This window comes from Eriocheir sinensis, chromosome 63 (genome assembly GCF_024679095.1).
Source record: "Eriocheir sinensis breed Jianghai 21 chromosome 63, ASM2467909v1, whole genome shotgun sequence".
NCBI classification, from domain to species: Eukaryota; Metazoa; Arthropoda; class Malacostraca; order Decapoda; family Varunidae; genus Eriocheir; species Eriocheir sinensis.
Window position 1 is genome coordinate 5,500,783 of NC_066571.1, and position 20,905 is coordinate 5,521,687.

At 46.1% G+C, this 20,905-nt stretch overlaps 1 protein-coding gene across 1 annotated transcript in view; it reads right to left on the bottom strand.

Annotated features, from left to right (window-relative positions):
- Positions 1-3,892: 3,892 nt before the first annotated feature.
- Positions 3,893-20,905, bottom strand: part of LOC126986901 (long-chain-fatty-acid--CoA ligase 4-like) — a 32,219-nt gene continuing 15,206 nt past the window's right edge. The window contains exon 2 of the mRNA XM_050843395.1: positions 3,893-7,356. Coding sequence (XP_050699352.1) covers positions 5,331-7,355 — 2,025 coding nt within the window. The 5' untranslated portion in view covers position 7,356 and the 3' untranslated portion in view covers positions 3,893-5,330. The remainder of the gene's footprint in view (positions 7,357-20,905) is intronic.

The window sequence follows — 20,905 nt, forward strand, 5'->3', positions numbered from 1 at the left end:
ATTAGGAAGAAGAAAAAAAACGAGAGAAGCTGGAAAAAAATGGCGATGATAAAAAAAATATTTAAAAGGAGAAAAAAAGCAGGAAAATCAAAGAAAAAAAAAGACCCTTGTGAAAGAAAAAAAGAAGAAAAGCACAGAATAATTCGAGATCACATGTGACTTTTTATAACTATGTGAATATCGTATAATATCATTCCGCCTGTTACACCGCCAGCGCCATCAACACGCAACACTTCTTACAATACATCGAAGCGAAAGAACGCAACACCGCCATCTGGATACCGATACACGAAAGCAGATAATATATACGCTGGCGCTCTCCTGCATACATCGCATCATGAATTCTCTTTACACCGCCAATCACGACTTGAATAATGCATCGTATCCTGCGACAAAGCAATGTTAGTGTGTAGTAACAACGCAATCACTTTTACTCGGTACATTGCAGATGAGGGGTCCGTCGCTCTGTTATGTCTCGTGTGTCGCTAAGTGTTATATCATCAACGCTAATCTGTAAGCAGCGTTTGCTCCTACAACGTAACTCCAGGATGGTATAGTAATGCATTTTTCTTACGAGTTAATAGAATATAAATAGTTTGCTCCTACAACGTAACGGCAGGATGGTATAGTAATGCATTTTTCTTACGAGTTAATAGAATATAAATAGTTTGGATCCTTATAATACCCGCCGTGCGTTTTCCACTTGAAGATAATGATAAAAAGGTAAGGTAATTTTTTTATTCGCAAAGAGCGCATAAACAGGTCGGAGTCTTGTACTTCTCGTGTGTCGGCTAACTCATTCATAGCGTTTTCCACTTGACTGTCATGATAAACAAATGCAGTAACGTTTTTCTTCTCGTGAGTTAATGGCGAATAAAGAACTGGGAGCCTCGTCATGCCTCTCCTCTATCACTAAATCTGTTCACGGCGTTTTTCACTGCAAGGTAACGGGGGAACGTAATACCATAGTCCGTCCCTCTCTCGTTTCCGCGCGGCGCTAACAGGAACGAGCCTCAACCTTACGAGTGACGAGAGAAAAATGGATCACGCACCATCATATGTACAGTGTAATGGTGCAGGTGTTGTGTTGGGTCGCGCCATTGGCATCCACGTGGACACAACTCTAATTAGGTAATGGGTATAATGGGTCTCTCTCTCTCTCTCTCTCTCTCTCTCTCTCTCTCTCTCTCTCTCTCTCTCTCTCTCTCTCTCTCAAGCCGTCCTCAAGGCCACTATTCCTACATAACTTATCGATAAACATCTAAAACTATTCCTCACTACCGTGTCTCCTATATAATAATAGTAATAATGATAATAGTAATAATAGTAGTAATAATAATAATAATAATAATAATAATGGGGGTTGATTCTCACCTATTTTTTTTAGCACCTGGAATCGACTGGACAGAAAAATTATGTGACAGAATTAATAACTTTCTTCCTCTTCTTGAAAATATATAAACCAATAAAAGGGAATCTTAAAACCTATAGAAGAACAAGAACAAGAACAAGTTACGTATAATTTTAATCTCTATAGGAAGAAAAAACGAGATAAGGAAAAAAACAGGAAGAATACAAGAAAAAAATAGACGTTGTTAAGCTCCAAACTAATGAAAAAAAAAAGGAAGAAAAACAGGAAGACCAAGAAAATACAAGAAAAGTGACGTTGTTAAACTCTAAAGTAATACAAATAGAGATAGGGAAGAAAAAACAACAACAGGAAGAAAACGAACAAGAACAGGGAGAAAAGAAAAACTAGTCGGCCGCATCGCACGCATATACCTACATTACGAGTGGAAAATATCGCCAAAGCCGGACAAGTTTAATGGGTTACTAAGATTAAGGTCGCAAATCCAACACTTTTATGGATGTTTGGCGAGAGTTATGAGCCGTGGGGGGAGATATAAAAGTGCGCGGCTAATGATTCACACAGACCATTATCGCGGGACACTGAATTGGGTACTGGAAGGGGCGCTGTGACGCTGAATGGGTTGCTGAATGGGGTACGGGATGGGTCGCTGGATGGGGTATGAATGAGGCGCTGAATTGGGGTACGGGATGGAAGGATGAATGGGGTACTAGATGGAGCGCTGAATAGGGTACTGAATGGGTTGCTTAATTAGGTACTGAATAGGGTAGAGCATCGCTGAAACTACCCTGCCAACGGGACTATGGAATGGATGGTATTATAAGACATTTCGCCGCCCAAGAACACATATTTGACAAGGCTTTCGTAGGAGTTGCGGGCATTTCCAGTAGTTTTATGACCCTGGTGGTAGTCTGACTCTTCTTCTGTACTGCGGACCTAAAGAAACACTCATTAGAACCCGAATGACCCCCTCTTTGGGCCTTAAAAGTAGCTGATATGAGAGGCGAAAATGTCATAATACCGACCTATGAGTTCAATGTACTTATTCATGAGGATATAATTATTATTCAGTGTACGATGAATGAATAACGGCAGAAAATGATTAATCAGACCACTTTCGAGTTACAGTGATCTTTTTTTTTTTTACAGAAGGATGCAAGGCTTATAAAGAGAGGAAACAAAAACAAAAACATTGGCGCTGATCCTACGAGGTCAAACAGTTCATAGCAAAAGCATTCCAATACATAGGGTCAGTATCGCTCGGAAAGGCGCAAAATACTTTCTCACGTGATGTGGTAATAAATGGAGGTACTTTTAATTTGGGGTTCCTTATCATTATTCACTGTATGATGTAGTAATGATAACGGCAGAATATGGTTACTTGGTCGTTTTTTAGGGACGGTGAACTGGATAAAGCAGCATCAAATAATTCATAGCGAGATTTGATCATAATTGTATGTATAATTAATTGGTGCTTACTATTATTATTTAGTTTATGATGTATAAGTATAAGTAACTACAGAAAATCATTACTCAGACTATTTTTTAAGGGCACAGCAGCGTGAGTTACTTTTCCTAGCGTAATGTGTTAATAATTGCATATACCTTTGATTGAGGTTTCATATTATTTTTTCACTGTATGACGTGTGAATAACGGCATAACTTTACCAGTCAGTGTTTTAAGCGGTAGACTGACTGAAGGAAAGCGGCTTACTAACGTGATTCTTTGCCAGGTGTGAAAGGTAACTTGGCCGCTCATTACTTTTGGCTTTGTGGGAGCAGAGATTGGCGGGCTTTTTTTAAATTTTTGTTGTTGTTGTTGTTGCCCTTGAGCTGTTTCTTCGGCTGTAAAAAAAAACAAAAAAAAACACGGGCTTATTATTATTACTACTATTATTATTATTTTCACTATGAGAGGAATGGGTGAGTCCCTTTACTTCAAACATGCATGAGTGGGTGAGTAATATGGATGCAAGGTACATTCTGTGATGGGTACTCATTCATTGTGCTTTTTTTATATCGTTGTTAAATGTCGAAGATGAATGAATACATGGTTTTGCTGTTGTTGTCATCTACATCACCATTATTATTATTATTATCATTATTATTATTGTTATTATTATCATTATCGTTCAGTGTAAGAGTAGATAAATGCCTCTTCTTATAGGTATACGTAGGTAATAGTTAAAAGGAGTGTTGCTGCGCCTTAGTCATCATTGTTATTCATTATATAAGAGAAATGAATGGCTCTACATCAGGTGCTTTGGTACAAGAGGACAGTGGTTATAAAGAACAATGCCGAGTTATGCTGATGATAAAAAGACCTTAGGTAACGGCGCTAAGACTGGACACTCTTTTGGCTGCCCACGTGGGAGGGAGGTTCGCCCCTATCTTGTTGTTGTTTTGGTTGTTTTGGTTGTTGTTTTCAGTATACACTCCACTACACTCCGTCCCTTAGGCTTCTCGTCCGTACATATATTACACTAGCAGGGAAGCTACAATTATAATGCAGTGGTATATTGGTACACACACACACACACACACACACACACACACACACACACACACACACACACACACACACACACACAAATAACAGTTTTCAATGGTCTATAATCACATATCTTTTTAGCATCATTAACATGCCGCTCGTCAATGCTTACACATTCCGTCATCTTAATAGAATATGTTGATATACGTGTTGAGCCCAATTATTTATCATTATTATCATTATTGTTAATAGTATTATTATTATTATAACTACATGCACATTGAAGTATGGACACACACACACACACACACACACACACACACACACACACACACACACACACACAATAACAATGATGTGTTATAGACAATGACTGGAGCGAAGCATGATTCGTAAGGCAAAATTCGGAGTGCTGCGTCGACTTGATGGAAAATGATGGAGTGGTGTGAAAGGTAAAGGAGGCGTTGGTGGTGGAAGTGGTGATGGGGGGAGGAAGGAAGGTGTGTTCGCCAGTTTGTTGCAGTTAATCCCAATCAGTACGGCCGTCAGGTACAAACATTACCCTGGAACACTGGGCCCAACTACAAAACTGAAACACTGACAAAAAAATATTATACAGAAACTTTTCTCTCGGCAGTTTCAGTTTCACAGGACCCAATTATCAAGGTCACTTTTTATCCCTGTATAAGTTCTGATTGGAGTTGTGCGTACAAACTGGTGAACAAACCGCAGTAAGAGTAAGAAAACCGACTGCTTCTGCCACTTTGACCCTCTCATGTGTGCCTTGGCCAGGTAACCGTGCCAGGTGATCCTTCAGCCCGCCTACCTGAAGTGCCAAAGGTGCCATTCCACCTGAGGCGGGACAAGGCGGCACTGAGCATTGACTCCGACAGGTGCCAGGGGATCTTGGCTGCAGGTGACGGCAGGTGGGTCGTGGCGGGTCTGGTTACAGTTTCTTTGGTATAAAGGCAAGAATTTGTGGAGGCTGAGAATGTATGTGTGGTGTGGGGCTGGCGAGGGCAGGAGCGGGGAGGGTGTGCTGCAGGGGAGGTGCGTGCTGTGCTGGCATGGGTAATGGGGCTGTGCAGGGTGATGGGGGTGGAGGTGGCAGGGACGCGAGGCACCGAATCGGGGTGAGGGAGGGTAAGGAGGAGCGGGCCATGGAGGGTTCCATACCGCACCGGACAGCTCCTAAACGTCTCACAAATGTACATAATTATATACACGAATGCCAATGTTTTATAAGTTCTTAAAGTGTTCTTTGGGTAGTATAAGCTGTCTGTTTTCTAAGATAGATGAAAGGTAATAACGTCCAACACTAGACTACCAAAGTGATACATGGATGGCCAGCCGCAACACAACAGCCTGCGTCAAGTGTCCGGCGCTGGGCCGCGGAGGGAGCTGGAGGGCTGGCTGGGCCAGCAGTCCCCGTAATTGCGCTGCTCACTGTCTGGAGCGGGCGGCGTCGTGCTAGTCCAGGCGGGAGTACATGTCGTGGACGCTGTGCTCGTAGTGGTTACTCAGCTGCTTGCGCCGCAGCTTCAGCGCAGCCGTCACCAGACCAGTGTCGGGCGTCCAGGGCTCCAGCGTGAGGGTGACGGCAGCGGGCACCTCCCAGCGTGTGAGGCCGCACTTCTTGCCGTGGATCTGAAGCTCCTTCAGGATGGCCTCCTTCACCCGCTCGTCGACGCACAGCTCCTCGATGGTGAGCGTCCCCTGGTCGATGCCTACGCTCGCCGCCACCTTCCACAGCCTCTCCGCCGAGGGCACCACCACCGCCACCGTCTTGTCCTTCGTAGAGTCGGCGAAGACGCAGATGTTGTCCACGTTGGAGAGCGTCTTCAGCTTGGACTCTGTGTTGCCCAGCGACACGTACTCGCCGTGCTTCAACTTCACGAGGTCCTTCTTGCGGTCGATGATCTTAAGCGAGCCGAGGGAGTTCACCTCGCCGATGTCGCCTGTGCGGAACCACCGGACGCCGTCCTCCTCGAAGAAGGACGACTTGTTCTCCTCCGGCAGCTTGAAGTAGCCCTTGCATAACACGGGGCCGCCCACGATGATCTCGCCCCGCGGGTTAGGCTTGTCCGTAACGCGGTAGTTGCCCTCCTCCCAGTCCACGAGCCGCATCAGCACGCCCAGATTGGGGCCGCCCGTGTGCCCCGTGGTCGTGTCGTCCTCATCCATGCCGGCGATGCACGACGCCGACTCCGTGGAGCCGTAGCCCACCTGGATGGACACGTCGAAGATGGCCCGCATGGTGTCGTGGGTCTGAGGGGACAGCGGAGCGCCGCCCACTACCACGCGGCGCAGCTGTCCGCCGAGCTCCTCCTGCACCCGCCGGAAAATGAACGTGTTGAGGAAGAAAGACGTGAAAGGGATGTACTCGAGCCAGAACTTATACTTGACGGCCTCACTGAAGACGAGGCTCTTGATCCAGCTTTGCTCCTCCACTTTCTGTGTGACGCCCTTGATGATGCGATCCAGCACGAGGGGCACGGCGTTCATGACGGTGGGCCGCGCCACCTTGGCGTCGCCGTCCGTGCCGCGCATCACCTTCGGGCTGGTGCTGGTGAGGGTGTGCGGGGACGAGTACAGGATGGTGGCGCCCAGAGAGATGAGGGCAATCTCCGACGCCAGCTCCATGATGTGTGCCAGTGGCAGGAAGGAGAGGTAACGGTCGCCGGGCCCCACGTTCATCTGGACGGAGTAGGCGATGACGCTGGCAAGGATGCTGGTGTGGCTCAGCTCCACGCCCTTCGGGGTGCCCGTCGACCCACTCGTGTACATTAGGATGGCCACGTCCTCCGCCTGGGGCACCGGCGTGTTGACGGGCGCGGCTGAAGGATCTTTCTGGGACAGGGTCTTGAAGGGCACAACACTCACGTTGGCGGGGATCTTGCTTGTGTCGCCCATGCCCTCCAGCTGATCCTCCATGACCACCACGGTGGTGACGCGAGGGCACTGGTGCAGCACGCGGGCCACGCGCGGCAATAGGTCGTACGAGGTGAACACGAGCGACACCTCCGTCTCGTTGATGCCGTGGGCAACGCCGACGTCCGTGAGGGTGGTGTAGAGCGTGGCCACGGTGATGCGGTGTTGCAGGCACCCCATGGCCGCCGTCAACCACTCGGCGCGCGTCTCAGCGAAGATCACGACGCGGCTTAGCGGCTCGATGCCCAGCCGCCGCACGCCCAGGCCCACCTCCACCGCCACCTGCTGCACTTCCTCGTAGGTCTTCCAGCGGTACTCGCCGAGCTCCAGCCTTTCGAGGGTCCTGCCGCGCTGCTCCTCACGCTGCCGCCGCAACAGCTGCCGCGTGGCCATACAAGGCTTGGAGCCGTGCAGCGAGGCGCCGTACTTGAGGGCGTCGCACAGCGTTGTGACGCCCGCCTCGCGGAACAGCGGGCCCAGACGGGACTCAAGTGGATAAGGCTCCCCAGAGGGCAGTGCCTTCACGTACCAGCCCTGGGGGGTCATCACGCCCCGCACCGACATCCTGCAATGAACAACAAAAGATGTTAGTGACAGGGGGAGGAAGGTTTCCCAAGGGGCACAGAAAGGTGGCCAAGATAAGCACATACACCTATCATGCAAAACATGCCATGCCTCACAGCGCCGCCCACCGCTCACGGCCGGCCAGCGACAAGCCAGCCACGCCCGGGGCTTCGCGGGGTCGATAATTGATTGGTCTTGTAACACCTCCGCGCCGCTCCACACCACCGTGACAAAACACCGCGCCACCACCACGGCTGCCCACACCCTCACCACACACACACACACACACACACACACACTACCTCGTCGAAAGTCGCAGCGAAAATAAAGTATGAAAAAGTAAGAGCGAGAGAAAAATTAGGGAAAAGTCATTCTGGCATTCCAGCTTCAATAAATTTTTCTCTATCTCTCCCGAAAACTTTACGGGAGATTATTGTGTCCAAACTTTCTCTCTTCCTCTGATTCCCCGCACAGGATGAAATACAGACTCTCACACACACACACACACACACACTCTCTCTCTCTCTCTCTCTCTCTCTCTCTCTCTCTCTCTCTCTCTCTCTCTCTCTCTCTCTCATCAGGTCTGTCTTTATTTCTTTATCCTCTTTCTTCTCTCATTTCTCTTTTCCGCCAAGCATTTCGCCGCTCGCCTTTGTATCAGAAAAACTTATGCGGATTCGAGTTTCATCATAATTGTGTGTGTGTGTGTGTGTGTGTGTGTGTGTGTGTGTGTGTCAGATAACCGCTGGCATACATTTTCTCTTTCTTCTTCCCTCGCACACACACACACACACACACACACACACACACACACACACACACACACACACACACACACACACACACACACACACACACACACACGTCACGTACTCCCATCCTCTGTCTCAGTAAAGGAGTAACGAGAAAGCAAGGATGAATAGCGAAGGAAAGAAGGAAGAGGAGGAGGAAATCAGGAAAAGAAAAAAAAACTGTAAAAGAATCCGAATAAAACGAAATAGAACAATGTAACTTCTTAACACTTTTGCAATTTAAGATAACACTCCTTGCCCTTCTTCGCCCTCCTCCTCCTCCTCCTCCTCCTCCTCCTCTTCCTCCTTCTGCCCCTCCTCCTCCTCCTCGTCCTTTTCTTTTCCCCATTTCACCATTCGGCTATTAACTCTTCCCCCCCTCCTCCTCCTCCTCCTCCTCCTCCTCCTTCTTCTCTTCTCTCTAGCTAGGTGTAAGAGCCCAATATCCGGTTGAGTTTTTATCTTCAAGACAGAGAGAGGGAGAGAGAATCACAAGAAATGGAGAGAAGAGAGAATGAAGGAGGGAGGGGGGGGGGAGGAAAGAGGGGAAGGAGAGAGAGAAAAAGGAGATAGGAGACAACGAGAGTAATGATGAAGTGAAGGGAAGAGAAATAGAAATAGAAAGAAAGAGAGGAAGAGGAAGAGTAGGAGAAGGAGAGAGAGAAGGAGGAAAGAGAATAGGGAGATAGAAGAAAGGATAGGAGGAAAACGAAGAGGTATGAATGGAGGAATGAAGAAGAGAGGAAGAGGAGGAAAGGGAAGGGATAGAAGGAGAGAGGTATGGATGAGTGGAATCGAGAGAGGGAGGGAGGAAGGAAGAGAAAGGAGGGAAGGGAGAGAAGGGAAGGGGGTAAGGAGGAAGGGAGTGTCTGCCTGGAAATGAGACCCTGATATATTGACTGTGCGACCCTAGTTTAAGGATTTCTCCCTCCCTTGTAGCGAAACTGGAGACCTGGGAGCGAGGGTGTCAGTCTCTCGCCCAAGTTACGTCTTTACCATTTTCTTCTTTAACTTTATTTGTTCCTTCCTCTTGGTTTATATACTGTTCCCCATTTCCTTTCCCATCTCTATTTTTTTTCTTTTCTTATGTGTTATTTTTTTATCATCATTATTGTAACCTTTATTTATTTACTTCTCTCTTTTCTATTTCATCTTGTCATCCTTTCTTTTCCACTTTTATTTCTTCATTTTTCCTCCTTTTCTCTTTTATTTGTATATTGCTGCAGTTTTTCGTATTTTGTTCTTGTTATTTTTTGTTTCGTTGTTTTGTTTACTTTCCTTTTCCTTGTGTTTTCGTATTTTTAATCTTTTTTTAACGTGTTTTGCTCTTCATTTTTTATTCATCTTCTTCCTCTTCTTTTTACTTATTTTTATATGTAACCTTATTCCCTTTTCCTCTGTACCACCATCATCATCATCACCGCAATCTCAACACCATCTTCACCACCACCCCCACCATCACCATCACCACTATCACCTGTCAGTCTGCGTGTACTTTTCGTCTTAGCAAACTCTCACCATCCATCTCTAGCAGTGGCACAGTCTGACAATATATCCCTCGGTCTGTCGGTTCTTATGCATCCGTCTTTGTCCATGTCGATGCCTGGCTCTCTGTCTCATTCTCAATCTGTATCTGTGTCTGGACGTATTGGGGAATCTGGTTGTCTGCTTTTCTTTAGTTATCTGCATCTTTATCTATCTATCGTGGTATGTGCTGTTATCAAGTCTTGTCTTAGTCTATTCGGCTTCATCAGTGTAAGCCTGTTTATTTTTTATTTTATTATTTATAAGTTTTATCTCGTATTTATCTATGTCTATCTTGATTTGGGGGGTTGTGTTATGGTTTGTCTCTGTTTGTTTGTCTGTCTAAGCTCTTACGTTTATCTCTTAGTTTGTCTGTCTATCTATCTATGTCTTGTTTATGAGTTTAATCACTTATTCATTATCTTTCTTTCTTAGTGTGCTCGTAAATCTGTTTTTATTTATAACTATCTATCAATATCTCTATCTACAAATCTATCAGTCAGTTTATATTTCTATCTATTCATCCATCTGTCAGTCTATATATTTACCCATCAATCAATCAGTCAACCTGTTTATGTATCTATCTACCTATCTGTCAATCTATATATTTACCTTTCAATCAATCAGTCAACCTGTCTATCTATCTATCTACCTATCTGTCAATCTATATATTTACCTTTCAATCAATCAGTCAACCTGTCTATCTATCTATCTACCTATTTGTCAATCTATGTATTTACCTATCATTCAGTCAATCAACCTGTCTACATATCTATCTACCTATCTGTCAATCTATATATTTACCTTTAAATCAATCAGTCAACCTGTCTATCTATCTATCTACCTATCTGTCTATCAATCTATCTATCAATCTATCCCTCCCTGCGGCGTCTACCTTCTTAGCTACCTGGAAACGCGCAGCCAACCGTTAATTATGCTCACTCATGCGATTAAATCCTCTTCACCGCCCTGTCCTCAATCCTCTCTCTCTCTCTTTTTTTTTTTTATTTAAACATGTTCAGTACATTAGTACATGGCAGTATTATTTGTCTATGCTAAAGTTCCCCCGACCGTTGGGGAGCTATTTAAAAGCTTCTGCCGATTATATTATACAATTATTATACAATATATTATACAATTATATATATACATATTTACGGTGGGTGTAGGAGTAGCCACCTGTGGGACGCAACCTTCATCTGCTGAGTGGACAGTTGTGTCACATCCACATCAGCAGTGAGGTTGTTCCACCACACCACCGCTGCGATGGAGAAGGCACGTTGGTGGGTGCTGGAGCGGGCCATTGGCACTTCCAGGAGGGAGGCGTTGCTCAGCACCGTTCTCGTGCTGCGCTCAGACCTCCTCCAGGTAGCCCTCAGGTCCGTCAGGTGGGGCACTAGGCCCACTTGTGCCTTGTAGCACCGTCAGGGCAGCGACGCGGCGACGGTGCTCCAGGCTATTCAGCTGGTTCGTGGCTGGTCTTGCCCTTCCTTCGTGTGGGTGTTGTTGTTGTTGTTGTTGTCGCTGTGTCTCCCACTGGCTCGGTCGGTGGTGCTGGGTGCCGTTGATGAGGCGTTCAGCCCTCCTCTGCACCTTGTCTAGCAGGTTGAGGTGGCAGCGGGCGCTGGCCATCCAGGTGAGCGGTGCATACTCCATCACTGGACGGACTTGTGCCTTATAGAGGGTGTTCAGGCCTTCAGCATCGAGGAGGTTCTTCATGCGGCGCAGGAGGTTCACCTTCTGGGAGGCTTTTTGCGCCACCCTTTCAAGGTGACGGTCAAACCGCAGCTGGGAGTCCACCTCCACGCCGAGGATGTCGACGCTGGACTGCAGAGGGATGGTGTCATTCCCGAATCTCAGTCTGCCGTGGAGTTGCCTCGCGTCCTCCCGAGAACGTGATATTACCATGGCCTGGGTTTTGTCAGGGGCAAACCTGACTTGCCATCTCTTTCCCCAGGCCATTATGTCTGCCAACTGTCTGTTGACGGACTCTATCACGTCCTGGGCTTCTCCTCTTGTATGTTCTGGAGAGGGTGCAGTCGTCGGCGTAAGCGCTTGCTGCCGGGATGGTTTGCAGGAGGTCGTTAAAGTATATGTTCCACAGAATAGGTCCAAGGACGGACCCCTGTGGAACGGAGGCCTCCACCGGGAAGCTGGTCGAGGTGCTTCCGTTGACTGCTACGTGGAGGCTCCTGCCTAACAGGTAGTTTGAGAGCAGGCGCAGCAGGTCCCCCGTGATGCCTAGTTGCTGTAGCTTCGCCGTCAGACCGCGGTGCCAAACGGAGTCGAACGCGCCAGCTATATCCAGGGCAATCACGAGAGAGGGGTGGCCGTCATCAAGGGCGTCATGCCAGGACTTTGAGAGGAGAAGGAGGAGGTCTGAGGTAGAGCGGCCCTTCCGAAAACCAAACTGCTTCGGTGACTGCAGGTGGTTTTCTTCGAGGAAGGATGTCAATTGCTCCCCGATGATCCTCTCAAATATCAAATATCTCTCTCTCTCTCTCTCTCTCTCTCTCTCTCTCTCTGTACGTACCTCGCTCTCCCCTTTCCCATTTAGACACCAACAAATAATCAAATAAACACACACACACACACACACACACACACACACACACACACACACACACACACACACACGCAGAGTCATGGTTTTAGGAAGTAAATAAACATGACATAGAAAGACGAGGCGCTTTAAAAATCCAAGAGAGAGAGAGACTGACTGACTGTATTTCGCCTTTTAGTCCCCCTCGTCGCTTCATAGAAAATGGGGGACGCGGAGAAAACGAGAAGGGAGGCTCCGGGAAGAAGTATTTATGCGTTGGAAAAATATTCTTGAGTTTTTACTTTGGTTTAATACTCCTGCTTTTCATTTATTTGTGTATTTATTTAATTCTATGGATGCGTGGAACTTATAGAAAGTGAATTAGTGGGTGGGAAACTGATCCTTATTATTATTTTTAGTTGTAGTAGTAAAATTAGTAGTAGTAGTAGTAGTAGTAGTAGTAGTAGTAGTAGCGATTTATAGTATTACTAGTAGTAGTTCTCTCTCCCTGTCTATCTATCTATCTCTACTTGTCTTATTTATTCCAGTTTTACTTCCTATTTTTCCTCATTTTCTAGTTTTTATTCATTTTCTTCTCTTTCTTATTCTTTTTCAACTCCCTCACCGTCTCATTCGCACAAAATCCCTCTACTCTCTCTCTCTCTCTCGAACACGACCGTCCCCCAGTCAGGTCGTTGCGGTGATGTAGGTCGACGCAGCGAAATGGGAGTGTGACGCCACGAGCTCCCTGGGACCATACTGCCCCGGGGACGAGCTGGCCAGAAGCTTTACTCTCGTCCCGTCCCTATACGCGGACTGTCCCCGGCGTTAGAACTGGAGGAAAGAAAGGCCGTAAAAAGCGGTGATATGCATACAGCGAAGGGAAGGAAAAGAGGAGAGGAGAGAGGAGAGAAGGGAGGAAGGGAGAGGTAGACAGATAGACAGAGGGAGAGGAAGGTCGTGAAAAGTGGAGATATGCATACAGGAAAGGGAAGGAAAAGAGGAAAAGCGAGAAAACGATAGATAGATAGAGAGAGATAGAGAGATAGAGAGAGAGAGAGAGAGAGAGAGAGAGAGAGAGAGAGAGAGAGAGAGAGAGAGAGAGAGAGAGAGGTAAATAGAAGATAAGAAGATATTTTCCTCTCCCTAAAGTAATAATAGGAGAGAAAAGAGGAATAGAAGAATAAGGGGAGGAAAATAGGAATACAGAAAGGGAGGTAAAGAAACGGGGAAAGAAATGGTGATATGTGTTCAGGGGACGAAAAAGAAGGAAAGAGAAGAGGAAAAAGGTACAGACGGATGGAAGGAGAGTAGAGGAAGGTAAAAGGGGAGTGAGCAACGCGATAAAAAGGGGTGACAATAATATTTACACGGAAGGTACGAAAAGAGAATAGGCTGAAAATAGATATACGAAAGGTAAATATAAGTAAAAAATAGAAAGAAGGAGGGAAGGAGGAGGAAGACGAACACGAGAAGGGAGAAAGTCGTACAGAAATAAAGGAAGAAAAGAAAATGTATGAAAAGGAGGAATAGATAATGTGAAAAGAAAGGAAAGATATATGGTCACGGAATAGAAGAGAAAGAAAGTAGAAAGGTGTTACAAGAGGAGACAGAAGGAAGGAAGAGAAGATAGATAAAATATGTATAAGTGGCCTCAAAAATAGAATTAGAAGAAGAGAAAAGGAGAAGGGAGAGAGAGTGAAAAGCGGGAAGAGAGAGAAGAGAGGAATAAGTAGGATATGTGACCTTGGAAGAGAAGTTGGAGAAGAGGAGACGGAGAGAAGGAAGGGAAAGGAAACGCAAGAGATAAGGAGAGGAGAGAAGTGAGAGATAATGAAGAAAGAGAGGAATAGATAGAATATAATATGGCTAAGGGAAATAAGCAAAAGAAGAGAAGGAGGAGGAAGAAGAGGAGAGAATGGAAGAAGAGAGACAAGGAAGAAATAGAGGAATAGGTAAAATATGATTATAAGAATTTAGGAAGAAGAGAAAGAAAAGAGAAGAACAAGGAAGGGAAGAGAGAGGGAAAGGGAACGCAAAAGAACAGGAGTGAGAAGAAGAGAATGAAGAGAGGAGAAGAACAACGAAGGGAAGAGAGAGAGAAAGGGAGCGCAAAAGAACAGTAGAATGAAGGGAGAGGAAAGAGAAAGAGAAATAGAAAGGCGAAAGGCATGAATGGGACAAACAAGAGATAGTGACGTAAAAAAAAAAGGGAGAGTAAAAAATGATACATATGAATTTACGCGAAGGTTGTAACACTTTTTTTTGTAACTTTTTGCCTCTCTGTCTGTCTCTCTCTCCCTCTTGTTTGCTGACGGTTATTGTTATATCTTTGCCCATAGCTATTTTTTTCTTTCTTTCTTCTCTTTCTCTCCTTTATTGTTATGTCCTTGTCTGTTGCGTTCGTGTTCTTGACTTTATTGTTTTTTATCCATTTATTTATTTGTGTGTTTTTGCATTTAGTAACTGAACTTATTTTATTTCAGTGTTTATTTGTATTTACTTATCCTTTATTGATACGCCGCAGTGGTACAATGGCTAAGTACCCCAAGCTACGAATCTTCTACCCCGGGTTCGATCCTTGTTAGAGTAGCTGGTGTGCATTTTAACAAGCTATTCATCCTCCCTTGCTGGCTGGTCGATAATTGGCTACCTGGGCAAGGCTGGAGAAAGTAAACTGTGGTAACCATGATGTCTAATGTGTCCTGTTGGGTGCTAATGTATTCTTAAGGCTGTATTTTAAGACACCATCGCTTCTCACATCAACTATTTCTAAAGGTCAAAGAGGGGATCAATCGGGTTTTCATGAGTGTTTTTTAAGGTTCATGGCACAGAAGAAGGGTCAAACTACCACCAGGGTCATAAAACTACCCCTGGAAAGGCCTACAGCTCCTACGAAAGCCATGTCAAATGTGTGAACTTGGGCGACTAAATGTTTTAAAATACGACCCTTAGTCCCTACCACAGGCTCAACGGCGGCTAAAAAAAAAGGAGATGAGCGCTGAGGCAACACACAGCTGAACGTAACACCCAGTCATACCTCTAACTCTTTTGCACTGGTTTATTCTACTCGTTTATATATATTTTTTTTTTAACTACAAAGGATGCAACTCCGGGGCATAAAAATAATTATTCAAGCCTGCTCCGGCGCTGCCCACGCTCACAGGGGACAGTTTTCACTTCATCCGTCAGTCGAGTTTAAATAGATTACAGGTGTTTTATTTTCCAGTCCCTCGGCACACACAAACAAACACATGCTCACACACACCTGTCCAGATTTACGTGTACCTGTCTGTTCTGTGCTGTGATTTCCATGAACACGCTCACGAAGTTTATCACACACACACACACACACACACACACACACACACACACACACACACACACACACACATATCTAGAAATAGCGTGTGTGTGTACCAGCGCCAGATGTACGATAATGATACCAGTTAGATCGCTTAGAAATAAATGTGTGTGTGTGTGTGTGTGTGTGTGTGTGTGTGTGTGTGTGTGTGTGTGTGTGTGTGTGTGTGTGTGTGTGTGTGTGTGTGTGATCCCGCATCTCCTTCTCCCTACAACATCTCTCCCTTCATTCTCCCTTTCCTCCTTATCTCTCCCTTCTTCACAGCCTCCACCATTGTACCCTCAAAAATTACCTTCCAATCTGTTTTAAGCCTAAATCATCCTTATCCTCCCTTTCCTGCCCTTTAATGATTTCCTCCACCTCATTATTTTACTCCATTCTCTTCTAACCTCCCTTATCCCTCATCTCCCTATCTCCCTTCCTCCTTTCTCCCTCTCATATCTCTCCCTTACAGCGCTTCCTCACAATGGTTCCCTTCACCTCATTTTTATACTCCCTTCTTTTCTAACTTCTTTTTCTCACTCTCCTTATCCCTTATCTCCCTATCTCCCTTCCTCCTTTTTATATCATTCTCCCTCTCATACCTCCCATATAGCGCTTCCTCACAATGATTCCCTTCACCTCATTTTTATACTCCCTTCTTTTCTAACCTCTTATTCTCCCTCTCCTTATCCCTCATCTCCCCGTCTCCCTTCCTCCTTTCTCCATCATTCTCCCTCTCATACCTCTCCCATACAGCGCTTCCTCACCCTTCCTCTCACTCTTCTATCTTCCCTTGGCATGTCTCCCATCTCCCTCAAAACCCTTTCCTCCGTCTCCCTTCCTGCTCTTTATAACTCTCTCCCCTCTTCCCCCCCCTTGCCTGCCTCCCATCTTCACCCCTCTCTCTCCCTTCACACCTGTTCAACTTTCCCTTCATTTCTCCTTCCTTCCCTCCACTCTCCAATAACGTCACTCTCTCCATCTACCTTTCATCTCTACCCTTCTCTCCATCTACATTTCATCTTTCCCTCTTTCGTCCCTCCTTTCTACCCTTCTCTCCGCTTTCCACTATTATGGCATCTACCTCCCCTCCTCTTCTCTTCCCCTCATCTGGCATCACCTGTCCACTTGCCGTACCTTCTTCACCTCTCTCTCCCTCTACATCTCCATCTTCCTCTCCTTCCTACCCTCCTCTTTCCTCCTGTTCCCTTCCTGCCGTCCCCTCAGCCTCCATCACTTCCCCTCCGCACTTCATCTCTCCCCTCCTTCCTTCCTACCCTCCCATAGCACTCCATTCCACCTGCCATCCCCTTCAGCCTCATCACCTTCCTTCCCCGCGCACCTGCTGCCCCCTCCACCTGCCGCGGGCAATCACGGGCGCCCCGCATAGACAGGTGTTCCCGCCACAGCCCGCAGGTATATGGGAATAGAGGAAATAAAGGGGGCGACTCTGTTAGACTTTATTTCTACGAGGGAATGAAATAGAGGTAACTTTTTCACCTTGTTTTAACCGAGAGAAAGAGAGATAGAGTGAGAGTGAGTGAGTGTGAGAGAAAATACATCAGCCTGTTCCCCTGTGTACGTGTGTGGTAATAGACGATTGCGTAATGCCTACATGAATTTAGGCTTACACATGTGCACCGCGTTAAAACACCTGGCTGGACGTTGATTAGCTGTGTGTGTGTGTACGTGTGTGTGTGTATGTGTGTGTGTGTGTGTGTGTGTGTGTGTGTGTGTGTTCGGTACTGCATCAGGATCGAATAACGTCATCCATCTGCGTTTCGTAATCCCTCGTGTTGCCCAGAATGTTTCGTTGCCCTGAAAAATGTTTCGTTCGCTGCGTCGTGTTGTGTCGCTGAGGTGTGTGTGTGTGTGTGTGTGTGTGTGTGTGTGTGTGTGTGTGTGTGTGTGTGTGTGTGTGTGTGTGTTATTTTCTGTTCCTGTTTGTTTTTGTACACTAGTTTTCCCTTTATTTTTTCCACGTAGATTTTTAGTGCTATTGAAGTACACACACACACACACACACACACACACACACACACACACACACACACACACACACATACGCAGCTATAGATAGAGAGAGAGAGAGAGAGAGAGAGAGAGAGAGAGAGAGAGAGAGAGAGAGAGAGAGAGAGAGAGAGAGAGAGAGAGAGAGAGAGAGAGAGAAATAGGTAGATAGGTATAGAAATGTGTAGAGGAAGATTGACAGATAGATAGTGAGTGATAGATTAGTGACAGGAAGATAGTGATAAATAGATAGATAGATAGATAGACAGATAGATAGATTGATAGGCGTCTCATTTATCTCCCTGACGTGTGTTATGTAATGGGGCTGAAGTGTGTGTTTCATCACTTCGCCGTCACTTCAACAGTTAATTATTGTTCGTGAAGCGGCGAATACTCAGAACTGGTACCAATGTCCCCGAGGCTTCGCGGAGATAGGGCAGAGGTCACAATAACACACACACACACACACACACACACACACACACACACACACACACACACACACACACACACACACACACACACACACACACACACACACACACACACACACACACACAAGCCCGGTCTTCTCAGTTCATGTATTTAGTAATGAAGATAAAGTTCCAAAGATATTTAATACATCTTATATTTTTCATTTTGTCTTTATTATTGGTCTTCTTCAGTCTCCCTTTTTTTTCTTATTCCTCTCCCTTATCTCCTGTTTTTACTCCTCCTCCTCCGCCTCCTCCTTCTTCTTCTTTTCTTCTGTTTCCTTTTTCCGTTTCTGCCTCCTCCTCCTCCTTTTCCTTTTTTGGTCTTCTTTAGTCTTCCTTTTCTTCTTATTCCTCTTCCTTATCTCCTGTTTCTTACTCCTCCTCCTCCTTCTTCTTTTTTTCTGTTTTCTCCTTCCGTCTCTGCCTCCTTCTCTTTCTCTTTCTCTTCCATTTGATTACGTTTGCAAATCATTCTTTTATTGCTCATCTGTCTATTCAAGTCATATTTATCGCACGCTTTTCTCTATTTTTCTATTTTATTTCAATTTTATGTGTTTTCACTAACATTTAAGACACTAACATTTTTACGTCCTCTCTCTCTCTCTCTCTCTCTCTCTCTCTCTCTCTCTCTCTCTCTCTCTCTCTCTCTCTCTCTCTCTCTCTCTCTCTCTCTCTCTCTCTCTCTCTCTCTCTCTCTCTCTCTCTCTCTCTCTCTCTCTCTCTCTCTCTCTCTCTCTCTCTCTCTCTCTCTCTCTCTCTCTCTCTCTCTCTCTCTCTCTCTCTCTCTCTCTCTCTCTCTCTCTCTCTCTCTCTCTCTCTCTCTCTCTCTCTCTCTCTCTCTCTCAAATCTGACTTTCTTTTTACCCTTATCTCTCTTTATGCTTCAATTCCCCTTCTTTTTCCTGTTTTCTTTTTCTTTTATTTTCTCCGTTCTCTCCACTCCTCTCTTATTCGTCTCAAAATGTCCCTCGCCTGCCTCACATTTCCTCCCTCACAAACTTTATTTTTCGTCGTTGCTATTCACTCTCTTTCATCCATCTTCTCCTGCCATGTCTTTTTACTAGTCTTCTGCGTCTCATCTCTCACTCACTCTCTCACTCACTCACTCGCTCACTCTACCTGTCCTCTTTTTTCACTTTTCATCGTCCGTTTCTTCTCCAGGTATTTTTGTTTGTTTCATTTTTTTCCTTTTTATTCCATTAGCCTTTGACTTTCGCATACTCTCACTCTCTCCTCCTCCTCCTCCTCCTCCTCCTGCTTCCTTTTTTTGTACCTTTCATCCTTTCCCTCAAATCATCCATTCACATCAGTATAAACTCATCCGTACTCTTATTTTCTCTGTTTTGTTTTCTCTACTTGTCTCATCCACTTTTTCATCCATCCACTCATAAGTCATCCATCATAACACCCTCCACTTTTTTCTTCCACTCATCCATCCACACGCCTCTGATTCTCTCCACTCATCCACCCACCCACCCATATCATCATATCTACTCTTACACCCACTATCCCTGCCTCATCCAACTCATCCACTAACCACACTACATCCCCACCTATTCATTCCACCCATCCACCTGTTCAGCATTCTTCCTCCATTCCACCCAACATACCTTACATCCTTCCACCTTATTCTCTTCCCTCCACCCTCATCTTTCCTCCCTTCCACAAACCAGCCTACCTTCCAGTGGCTCTTCCTTCCACCCTTCCCCTATTCCTGTCATTCCACCCCTCCGCTCCACCCTCTTACCCCTCACTAGCTTTTCTTTCCATCCTTCCCTCTTCCACCCTTATCCTTCCACCCCTCAACTCTTCAGTCCACCTCCACCCTCCTACTCGTCATTATCTTTCCTTTCCATCCTTCCCACATTTCACACCTCCACCTCCCTCCACTTTTCGCACCCTCCCTCGCTCTACTTTTCACCCATCCACCCACTCCTCCACCCCCTCCACTCTTCGCTCCACCCCCGCCGCCACAAAGTCATTATCAGCGCCCTAACTCAGCGGTGGAGTTATATTACTGATAATCGGACGCGGCCAGGTGTCCACAAATGACTCATTAATTACGGGGATAATTACACCGCGGGCACGCTTCATTTGGCCCTGTTTGGAGTGCCACTGTCCGCGCGGGAGATAATTGCTTGGCACTTTTTTTTCGGCGTGCATGTGTCCACTAATTACTACCGTTAATAATCTAACGAGGGATAAATAAGGTCTCTTGTTGATTCAGGAGAAGTGGATGTCCAGGTGTTTCCATTTAATTACCAGAAAGCCAAACAGGTGTGAAATCGACGCGAGGTGATTGTGTCTGTTTTGGAGGGAGGGAGGGAGGTGTGTCTCTGTGTGTGTGGGGGGGGGGGGGGGAAGGGGAGTAAGGGAGTATGGTATTGGGGAGTATGTATGTAGAAGGGGGGAGGAGAGAGGAGGGAGAGGGATAAGTATCTGAATGTGTGTGTGTGTGTGTGTGTGTGTGTGTGTGTGTGTGTGTGTGTGTGTGTGTGTGTGTGTGTGTGTGTGTGTCTGGGGGAGTAAGGGGAGGGGAATGGGAGCCTGTAGGAGTAGGGAAAGGGGATAGGTAAGTATTTGAATGTGTGTGTGTGTGTGTGTGCGTGTGTATCTCTCGCCTGACGAGTGTGTGTGTGTGTGTGTGTGTGTGTGTGTGTGTGTGTGTGTGTGTGTCCCCTAAAGAGGCTTTCACCCCTGAGCCCACACATTACCTGCCTTGGTCACTCACGCTTCCCGCCGTGTGCGCCTCGTCTGGCTAAGCCCCGCGCTCAGCCTCGTGACTCGCCGCGGTTGCAGAAAAAAAAAAAAATACTTGCACCAGCGAATATCAGCGAAATGGGGAACCGGATATAAAAAGG